At 36.7% G+C, this 11650-nt stretch overlaps 1 protein-coding gene across 1 annotated transcript; it reads right to left on the bottom strand.

Annotated features, from left to right (window-relative positions):
• Window positions 1-2305: 2305 nt before the first annotated feature.
• Window positions 2306-9452, bottom strand: LOC103508603 (origin recognition complex subunit 2-like). Its single transcript, XM_017443912.2, has 3 exons — window positions 9181-9452; window positions 3103-3201; window positions 2306-2887 (listed from the first exon to the last, which is right to left on the bottom strand). Exons 1-3 carry the CDS (start codon window positions 9440-9442, stop codon window positions 2727-2729), a joined length of 522 nt encoding a protein of 173 aa, XP_017299401.1. The 5' UTR covers window positions 9443-9452; the 3' UTR covers window positions 2306-2726.
• Window positions 9453-11650: the final 2198 nt, after the last annotated feature.

Genomic DNA, 11650 nt, shown 5'->3' with positions numbered 1-11650 from the left:
TAACTTTTAATGTAGCTCTATATTAGCTTTGCTTTTAATGAAGAAATTTAATGGAAAACTTTTTGGAGAAAAAAGTTCATGATGAAAAATTAAAACTTTTTTTACCTACCTACTTCTTGTTTCGTTGATTTAATTAGAAGACCGATGTTTTGATATCTACCTCTCCAACGCAGCTCTCGCAATCGAAGTAGCAAGTTTCTCCTCTGTAAATATGATGAGAAAAGGAAAATGGCTGCCGAAAAATTGTTGATGGGATAAAAAAAAAAATCATGATGATAATAATAAAATATAAGTTGTAGGTTGATTTAATTAGAAGACCGATGTTTTGATATCTACCTCTCCAACGCAGCTCTCGCAATCGAAGTAGCAAGTTTCTCCTCTGTAAATGTGATGAGAAAAGGAAAATGGCTGCCGAAAAATTGTTGATGGGATAAAAAAAAATCATGATGGTAAATGATAATAATAAAATATAAGTTGTAGGTAGGTAGGTAGGTAGGTACAAGTTCCATATTCGTATAGGATATCATTCAATATTTTCCTTTTCATCAGAATTAGGATTTAAATTTGGTGCTCATTCCGGTGTGATAAGTAAATTCTGATAAAAGGTACAAGTTCAAAGTTTGAGAACTTTCACTTCTATTCAAGAAATTCCATGACATATGTAATCAAATATCCACATTGATGAATATAAGTTTTGTAGTTTGTAGGAATTTTTTGCAACTTATGAGGAAAGTCTTCAGTGTAGTGCGTGTAGCTATCTATTTGCTTAGTAATTATACTCTGACTATAATAATTATTTTCCAACTTTCCCTCCCCTCCTCTTCCCCTCCTTCCCCTCCCTCCACTCCTTCTCCCATCAAACCTCTTTATTTTGTAAAGTTTTAAAATTCCAAGAAGTTCGTCAAAACAAAATAAATTCAGATGGAAGCTTTCTCTATTATGTCTTCCCCCTCTCTCTCTCCCTGTTCCATCTCTGTTATTTCCATGTATTATCTCTTTCTCTTTAGTTTTCTTTTGAATTCTCCTTTCTCCGCAGATTTCTTCCATTATTTCTTCCCCTCTTCTCTTCTTCCCCTCTTGCTTTTCATCCCCATTCTCTTTCTCTTTATATTTTAAATTATTCACAGGTTTCCTCTCCATTCTCTTCTCCTTCCGTTTTCTCTCTCCTTATTTTCCTTACCTTCCTGTTTTCTTCTTCTATTTGATTCAGACTGTGAGATATTATGGTGTGGTGTGTGTGGGGGGGAGTGTATTTGTGTGTGTGTGGTGGTCCCGTACAAAGGACGGGTCAACCACTAGGGCCGGCAAATTTGGACTGTTTCATTTTGTGTGCTGAATTAAATGGGCAGGTGACCATTATTCTATTCGGCTCACAAGACTCATTAGGAACCCAGTAAGCTCCCACAACACACTCACCAGGAGCTTCATTGTACCTGAAGGAGGAACAAGTTTTATTTAAAATTAACTTTATTACATCTATTGGAACTCATTCCCACTTTTGTTGTTCAGAGAAAATCATATTGTGTGTACACTACTCTCACTTGAATTAGGTACATTGCCTACAAGACATTGGGAAAAAAGTTACGTGTTTTGGCACTAAAAACTGACCATCGAAATTTTGACCCGATTACATTACTTTCCTTCCTATAGGATAAGGAAAGTAAAAAAGTAGTATAGAACTCAAAACAAATGGGGGTGGGCTCTTAGGCATTCAGAGACCCCTTAAGACCTCTTTTTCCAAGTGAGCCCTTTATCAACTGAACCACTAATGCCTTTCAGCACAGTTGTAGGATTTACAGTAAGTGTGTATTACAAGCAGTGGTATGAACTAAGGACTTACTCGTTAGGTGATAGCCAATCAAGTTTAGGCATGATGCAGTTCTGGACAACAGTTGAAGACAAAAAAATTTAGTAGCTAAGTAGAATAAGTAGATAGCTAAAACAGACCCATTTTATATGAAAAAAAAAGAAAAGAAAACGCTGATTGAATAAAGAGCAAAAAAATAAAATATTTTTTCTTCACTCCATTAGAGAATTTGAAATTTCGCGCTTTCAGAAAGGTCAGTGCACACGATCGAGTTTTTGATACGACCATTTTTTTTGTGCCCACAAAAAATTTGAATTTTGTTAAAAATTGGTGTTTTTTTGTACTTTTGCTTTTGTTTGGACTTTTGGTCCAACTTGGTCAGTTTTTCATAACTTTTGGTGATTTTTCCACAGTTTTTGGCTTCTCTTTCCTATTCCTAACAAATATAACCAATGTAAAAAACCTGTTTAGCCTCTCAAATTATAGACCCCGTTGTTAGCGTCAGCGGTTAGTATCTGGAAATCTGGACGGGTGGTTGTCCGAATTTTACGACATTGTTACAGTCGCGTACCTACTCAGCGCAGGCTATGAATACCAAATTTCGTCACTCTATGACGAATTGTTCTCGAGATAATTTGTAAACCACATATATACGTATTACAATTATTAATAACATAGTACAGATCATATGCTACACTTCTTTTGGAATCAGAGGCCATGAAAACGGATATTTCCACCCCGTTTTTTGATCATGAAAGTTTGGACAGTAATTCCTGATTGCATAGAATAGGTTCCCTAACTCTTTTAACCCAGAACATATGGCTAAACCCCATTGAAGTGGTAGTTTCTTAATCTCCTGATGGACGGTACAGCATTGGTACAGGATAAATGGAGTAGTGCCAGTACAAAAACATTTGGGCTAGAAACTTACATAACTAAGTTCACGTTTCCTGGCTCCTCTCCTTGGTTTGAACTGGACTGAAGACTCATTTTGATTGGTTATCTTGAGAATTATTCTGGGTTTCTTCTGTACAGGGACATTCTCTGGTGATGAACTTCCATCTGCAGATCCTTCGTCATCTTTAAAAGAAAAATAATTATAGTAAATAAGAAAAAGAATTGTAATAAATACAATTATTCGTCCACTCCAAAGAGGCGATCTAACTAGTGGACAAGACCTCAGAGCAAGGTTCAGAAAAATTCCAAGTGCTAGGTGGCAGGTTTGATTCGACTGGGGAGAACATTATTGCCAGTTTGTTTTTGGAACAGCTGAAAGAACAAAGAGAACTACATACCTTCACTTGAGTCTGAAGATGATTCTGGATTAGAAGCTTCAAATTCAGAACCACTGTCATCATCCTGGTATTGATCTGTCTTGGTCTCTTGACATATTCCTGGAAATGAGGGTTTAAAAAATTCAGGAAACAATAAAATTTAAGGAGTAGGTACTTGAGAGTTTAAAAGGTACCAACAATCAAATTACTTCAGAAATATGTGAGATAGGTACATTATTTACAACTTTGAGTGGGAAGTGAAGTAATTTGTTCTGTAGGTAAAAGTTGGTAGCATGTTTGTTGAATTTCCACTTTTTACCCCCACTCCTGACGCAGAGTGAACGCCACATCGATGCGGCGTAGGAATGAAAAACAGACCTCATATAATTGTTTGGTTGCTTTAACAGTTCCTGTATACTTGACTTGAGTATGTGTATACACTATACTACTATACACATTAGGTAAGAAAATAAAATAACTTTTTTTGTAATCTTATAAAAAACGGGTTTAAACACATTAAATTTATTATACACAAAGACAAGTGGACAATGAAATGAATTAAGTAAACTTTAAAATTAAAGCAGTCAATGCAAGAAAAGGCAATAAGTTGTGATTGAGTAGGTAAATATATTTGAAGAAAAAGTGAAAATGCTTCTATTCATATACAGACTTAAAAGCCGGTGTTTGTTTATTATGATTCCAAAGCATTCGGAAATATAGTCCGAAGATTTCCGAAGAAGACAAAAAAAACCAGATGTTTCTAACTCAACTAGGAAAAAAAAGAAAATAAATTAAAAGCGAGGGAACAATTTCATGTGTGACATGAAGCCTACCACAAATCGCTTTTCGGAGGTTTCATGTCTCACATGAATCCTACCGTATTTGAAAAAAGTGTTTTCTTTACATCCGACTGTAACAACAACGCTCAAGGTTCATGTAGGACATGAATCCTACCGTTAGAGCGATTCTGATGAAATTGATTCTGTAAGCAAAAGGCTTCCTTTGATGCAGTACCTAATAGTGCTCATTAAACTTTTTCAAGGGTCCACATACTTACAAGGTTTATTTGAAAGACAAAGATTAAAAGAATACAACCTCCATGAGGTAGGGATTCATACTCAAAAAATTAGGTATTCCCAGCTATTGAAGACTAGTCTTTTCCAGACATACAGATATTCCTAAAACTTACAAATCAACACCCTCTTGCTTATGAAGCATAATTTTTGCAACCAAAATAGTTTGCCAGGTACACCAAGTGGCAGAACAGCTCAAATTTCATTCTCCAACTGTTTCTGCTGGAAATCCTACAATTATTAATAACATAGTACAGATCATATGCTACACTTCTTTTGGAATCAGAGGCCATGAAAACGGATATTTCCACCCCGTTTTTTGATCATGAAAGTTTGGACAGTAATTCCTGATTGCATAGAATAGGTTCCCTAACTCTTTTAACCCAGAACATATGGCTAAACCCCATTGAAGTGGTAGTTTCTTAATCTCCTGATGGACGGTACAGCAACTTACAAATCAACACCCTCTTGCTTATGAAGCATAATTTTTGCAACCAAAATAGTTTGCCAGGTACACCAAGTGGCAGAACAGCTCACATTTCATTCTCCAACTGTTTCTGCTGGAAATCTTCTAATATGCTAAGGTTGATGGGAATGTACAAATGCTCCTTATCATTTCTCCACTTGATCAATTCATGGTCCAGGAATTCCGTGAGTTGAGTTCTCAATGTGAGATCTGATGTGACTAGGAAACCTTTCCGACACCAGGAGTAGAGGTTTTTGAATGAAACACCTGGAAAGATGGAAAAAGAGTTAGTACAATAGGGATGATAAGGAAATAAATTGTAATTACATACAAAGAAATGGGAAAAGAGATTTATCTAGAAATGGTGCATGGAATCAAGAAGAAATATTTAAGGAGCAATAGTTCTGTTATTTCTCTCTTTCACTGGAGTGACAATATTAGATAGAGAGGACATAGGATTGGGAGAGGAATAATGGGAAGACAGAACCATCTGGAGACACAGAATCTTTGAGGCAATAGACCGGATATTGTCTGAAATGTCATGGCAGTAAGTTCTATTGATATTTAATGCTACATACGTAGAAACCTACTTACATGGTCTTGAAGCAGATTCCAATGATTAAATAACTAAACAATATTAGATAGAGGGGACATAGGATTGGGAGAGGAATAATGGGAAGACAGAACCATCTGGAGACACAGAATCTTTGAGGCAATAGGCCGGATATTGTCTGAAATGTCACGGCAGTAAGTTCTATTGATATTTAATGCTACATACGTAGAAACCTACATGGTCTTGAACTCTTGAAGCAGATTCAAATGATTAAATAACTACCAGAAAAAATCTAAATCGATAGAAATCGAATTCCCATCTTTGTACAAATGAAAATTTGAGTGTTATAGGTAACACAAACAAACGATTTTGAGGTTTTCCCTTCCTCATCTTTTGTGCAAAAATAAATACCAACATAAAGAAGCTTTATTTCCACGAGTGGGTGCCTTTCCTAGCCATTCTAGCAAAGGATAACTTTTGTTTTTAGCAATATCCTCGTCATATTACTTGGGTGGGTATAAACATATCATAAACTTTAAGTCAGCTTTGTATTTCGAACTGGACAGTTCAAAAGTTTGGCGACTTTGAGAGACGGTACAAATGCTAGTGCCTACATTGCTCTATTTTTAGTAATTTCTTCTTCTCCTTCTTCTTCTCTTCATCTTATTCTTCTTCTTGACATGTTTAAAGAGACTCGTTAATTCCTGAAAAAACATAAAAGGCTTTTGTAAATCACAAAACTTCGCCTTTTTCGATGGCATTTCAACCTCAAATTTCCTCGCGAGGGCAAGTGCCCGAAATAGTTAAATATCAAGTAAAACTATAAGGCTTTTGTGAAATATTCAAATTTTCAGTGCAAGAATTCACACCCTCATTTCGCACGAAAGCTTTAGAGCAAAAACTTTGCAGAAAAGCTGCCACAATTTTCAAAATTTGGAATTTTGAGTCATCCTGTGACAAGGACTGGGAACAAACATATCATAATATTATCTGGACTTTTATCTCTCTAATCCTGATGTTTTATGAAGGTCTTTCCCTATATCCTCGGTTCTTTTGTGAAATATTCAAATTTTCAGTGCAAGAATTCACACCCTCATTTCGCACGAAAGCTTTAGAGCAAAAACTTTGCAGAAAAGCTACAACAATTTTCAAAATTTGGAGTTTTGAGTCATCCTGTGACAAGGACTGGGAACATATCATAATATTATCTGGACTTTTATCTCTCTAATCCTGATGTTTTATGAAGGTCTTTCCCTATATCCCCGGTCCGTGCCTCAGAGGTCCTTTCTTCTTCTTTGCTCTATCTCTTCATAATCTTCCTCTTTTCCTTCCTCATTTCTTCATCAGCTTCCTCATTCTTTTTTCTTACTTCCCATCTCCTCTTCTCTTTTTCATATTTGTCCACCCTCCTTTTCTGCTTTCTTATTTCTTCCTCTGCTTTATCTTTTTTCCTCTCCTTTATTCTTCATTATTCCTTTTTTTTACTTCCTATCTCCTCTTATTTGTTTCATTTTTTTGCTTCGTTTTTTCATATTTTCTCCGTCTCTTTCCCCTTTTTTTTCGTCATTCTCTTCTTCTGCTTCGTTCTCTTTATCTACTTTTCTCTCTTTCGCCTTTCCCTTCATAATCTTCCTCTTTTCCTTCCTCATTTCTTCATCAGCTTCCTCATTCTTTTTTCTTACTTCCCATCTCCTCTTCTCTTTTTCACATTTGTCCACCCTCCTTTTCTGCTTTCTTATTTCTTCCTCTGCTTTATCTTCTTTCCTCTCCTTTATTTTTCATTATTCCTTTTTTTACTTCCTATCTCCTCTTATTTGTTTCGTTTTTTTGCTTCGTTTTTTCATATTTTCTCCATCTCTTTCCCCTTTTTTTCGTCATTCTCTTCTTCTGCTTCGTTCTCTTTATCTACTTTTCTCTCTTTCTCCCTCCCCCTCTTTCTCCTCTCTTAGTTTTTCTTTCATTTTTCAAACATAAAGGGTACCTACCTATATATCTACATAGAAGCGTTACCTACGTACGAATATAACCATTATTCTTGATGAAGTGGCAAGTGGCTATCCTTTTATTTCGTCTGCAGCACCCTTAACCCACTTTTACCAGCAAAATCCGGCATCATTCCTTTGAATTTGCCAGCGAAATCTCACGTGCTATGATTATCGAGGTAAAATGCATTCTTGTCTACTTTTTAATATGAATAAGAGCATTTTTGTCGGATTTAAGTTAAGTAGGTACCTACCTACTTAGTACGTACGTACTTACTTACCTACAAGAGCGTACTTTTATTTTTCTCTTCTTTCGGATTTAAGTTGGCACATATATTATGTGTAAATCTGTATGTAAAGTCACTTTGCAATCGCCTCTTAGATCCTAAATCCTGGGTATTTTTGGAAGACTGGTCGCTAACAAGCCAATCAGCGCCAGCGGTCGGCCTAGTCTTTTATACTTGTCAAACTTTACAACAAAACTTCGTACTTTTCTTAGGACCGCGGTAGCCCTCGGCCCCGCCACGCACCAAGTCAAAATGTGTGGGAGCTACCAATTAAGAACTTGTTCTTTTCAAAGCCTTCATTGACAGGTGGTTCTAGTTTCCTGGACATGTTTATAATGGTTTCATTTGTAACATGATGTGCTGTGTTTATAGACCTATAAGAAGGATCCATACAGCCAAGAAACATACCCCTGATTTGATTATCTACAGACACATTATTATTTATTCTGCTCTAGTTTCTTGGACATGTTTATAATGGTTTCATTTGTAACATGATGAGCTGTGTTTATAGACCTATAAGAAGGATCCATACAGCCAAGAAACATGCCCCTGATTTGATTATCTACAGACACATTATTATTTATTCTGTTTGTATTCTCCTTTGATCTTGCCTCATTTCTCCGTGCATTATTTTTCAAACTCTGTTCGAGACCAACATCAACATATACCATACAGAATGACAGTTCATGTTTCCTTGCTATCCTATAGTAGGCATATCTCATTGACTTGTAATACATGTTGTCATCTATGATTATAAAATGTTTCACTGGTGGGATCTTCCCAAAGTCAACATCCTCAATAACCAGCCTGGCAGTCCCATCAATCTTTCTGCCAATGTCTTTGATGATTTTATCCGCCATACACTGGAATTGTTTTACAGGTTCTGAGTCAGATATGGTAGAATTGCCTGTACTCAAATTCAATTTAAATGTTGACATAATCTCATTTATGTTATTGGTATTTTCAACTGATGCTTCTGTGTTACTATTACCTTTATAACAACAGTCTTTTTTGTAATCAACAAAACTTGTCCCATTTACCATTTTCTCACCAGAACTATCTTTTAATTTCCTGACGAGCTCCTCTACAAAACTCACAATCATTTGTCTCTTGGGTTTCCACTGTGTGAAATCAGGATCTTCACCCACAACCTTAATAATATCATCATAGCAAACATGATAAACAATCTGTTCTCCGAGATATATCTCTTTCAATTTCTGCACTAGGGATGTTTTTCCTGACGCAGGCAATCCTACAAGTACACAAATACAAATGTTTGACATATTCACAGGGGGACTAGGTATTTCATAATAATTAAATGGGTCACAAATATCCTTGAGTACCTGATAAGTAGTAGGTACTGATATCAGAGTGATAAAGATAAGTAGGTAAAATAAAAAATGTAAAAAAAAGAACACAAGAACACTTATTCGAAGATGATTCTGGATTAGAAGCTTCAAATTCAGAACCACTGTCATCATCCTGGTATTGATCTGTCTTGGTCTCTTGACATATTCCTGAAAATGAGATAGGTACATTATTTACAACTTTGAGTGGGAAGTGAAGTAATTTGTTCTGTAGGTAAGTTGGTAGAGATACAAATTTGGTACATCGTACAAATGTAGGTGAATTTGCTCCCATGCAAAGGCTTCAGTCCATAGGAAATAGTGCCAGTGATGCGGGGTTTGATTTATTCGATAAGTTGGTAGTTACACTACTTACCTAGATATTGACTTACGTTTTTTCAACTTGGTCCTCAAAGAGTAAGGAGTTTTGGGCAAGTTCAATCTCCTACAATCCACATTGTTTTCTTTCTCTTCTGACGGTGTGGGACTGTCACAGCTCAACTTCAAAGGCCTGGGTGATTTTCCTCCAATGAATTTTGCAGACAATGGTGTTTTACAGCTAATAATCCTTTTCTCGCTTTTAGGTGTTTCATCACCTCTGAGTAAAGACTTCCTGGAAGTATTTGCTTTTAAACTGGGGCTTTCTGTTTTCATGACATTTGACACCTGCCATTAAAAATGTGATCTTAGATAGGTAATTTAGATAGGCAAAACATTTCGCGTTTTATAAAAATGGATACGATATCCGTGTAATTAAATAAAAAAAAAAAAAAAAGATCCGGATGGCAGATAGGAAGAAATAACATTTAACACAAAGGTTTCAAGGACACTGAGTGGCTTTAGTTAGCTATATTATATATAGCTCCAACAGAAGGTCACCATGTTGTCTGCCTGTTGAGGAGCCACCTCAAAATAGGCCACTACACTCTCCCCGCTCTTCCAGTGGAAAAGCGAAAGAGAGCTGCGCCAGTGTAAATGTTAATCTGTTTTTGAACAAAATTGGTTCAAACGGCTAAAAATAACATTAATACAATAAAAAGATAGAAAGAAAAAAAAAAAAAATACATTGTTACGTCACTTTGCAAAGATTACATGTCACCTTTCATACGTATATTATCTATTCGACTTGAATAAAATGCCCTTGGCTCCTGTACGATTCTTTTAGGCAGGTTAAAGCTCTGCCGGCCAATCACGCTCAGACCGCCTTAACGTGTGTGGCGGAAAAATCTCGAGACCTGGGTCTATCAGACAGTCTGATGTAGGTATTGATGTAATGTTGTTATGATCGAGGTTAGAAAAAGGTAGGCAATAACTAATAGCTGACTATGTTACACCCAGAATATATCACTAAAAAGTCGATAAAAAAAGCTTCATTTTCCTAAATTCAAAATTTCTAAAATCTTTGACGTTAATATTTCGCACGTCACGCATTTCCCCCGTAATTTGGAAATTTCCAATCTATGGCGCTATACGTATATCTACGTGCCTGTACCCGTACGTGCTTTTTACAGGCACGTAACTTATCCCCTCCCCTCTACCGGATCTCTTATCTCATTATCTGGTTGGGGAAATTTACAAACGCTCCTGTCAGGCATATGGAAGGCGTTGTATAGGTCTAATGAATAGGTATTAGGGTATTATGTAGATATGGGGAATAGGGAGGTATAACGTGATTTTGATACCGCTCTTATCAGCGGAGTTTCCAAATGGAGCAGTTGCAAATGGGTAAAAATTATTAACAAAAGGTCGATTCCAACGTAAAAAGTTGTAAAAAATCCAAATCTGAGGTCAAAAAACTCCGAAAAAGTAACTTTAAAGGGTCGAAAATTAAATTTTTAATTGCCGTTCTAATGTAAAAGTTCAAAGAGTTGTGACGTCAGATTTCACGTCAAAATGCGCAGAAACGCTTGCGCACAAACAAACGAAGCGGGAGTCATAAATTATGACGTCATCGCCTACGGGAGCGTATGTCGTGACGTCAAAGTTCACGATTTACCGGTATTTTTTAAATTGATTTATCTCGGGCTCTAGAAGTCGTAGAAGAAAAAGAAAAATTCCGTTGGTCCTCATTTTTCCTGCTCTATTACTTTGCAATATCACCCAAGTAAGCGCAACTGATCTATTGGAGGTGGTAAAACAAGGAGAAGGATAAGGGGACTAGAATAAGTGACAGGGGTATTAGGAGTGGAAGGAGGTGGATGAGAAGGGAGTGGATATGGAGAAGAGGGGAAGGTTTACGATAGGGAGGGGTAGATCGAGGGGAAGATAGGACGTGGGAGGACATCACTGTTTTGACTCCCCCCCCCCCTGACAAAATCCTGGATCGGCCCTGGTTCGGACAGACGCCAAGTGAGGTCTTCTTTTATTTTCCAAGTCCCCTGTGTATACCTATACCCCCACACAACTATGTGTACCACCTTTATATAATTTCTTGTTCCAAAAAGTCTCCAAAGAAGTAAAAGTTCGTTCTGTTGACATTGGATGAGTTAGTTTTCTTGTCACGTCAGTGGATGTGGTGGTAGAGATGACGATACAAATGGGGTGAGTGGGACTGGAGATGGACAAGTGGACATGGGACATATTATATGAAGTTTAGTAAGGTTGGGACAAGTATGGGACATATTATATTAAGTTTAGTAGGGCTGGGACAAGTACGGGACATGTCATATTAAGTTTAGTAGCGCTGGGACAAGTATGGGACATATTGTATTAAGTTTAGTAGTGCTGGGACAAGTACGGGACATTGGGATTGGGCAAGTATGGGACATATTATATTAAGTTTAGTAGGGCTGGGACAAGTACGGGACCAGAGATGTGCAAAATGCTTTTGAAAACCAATTTGAAATGCAAAATGTAAAATGC

The sequence above is a fragment of the Diaphorina citri genome, unplaced genomic scaffold, assembly GCF_000475195.1.
Source record: "Diaphorina citri unplaced genomic scaffold, Diaci psyllid genome assembly version 1.1 scaffold20, whole genome shotgun sequence".
Lineage (NCBI taxonomy): Eukaryota > Metazoa > Arthropoda > Insecta > Hemiptera > Psyllidae > Diaphorina > Diaphorina citri.
This window is presented reverse-complemented; position numbering and strand designations above follow the sequence as displayed.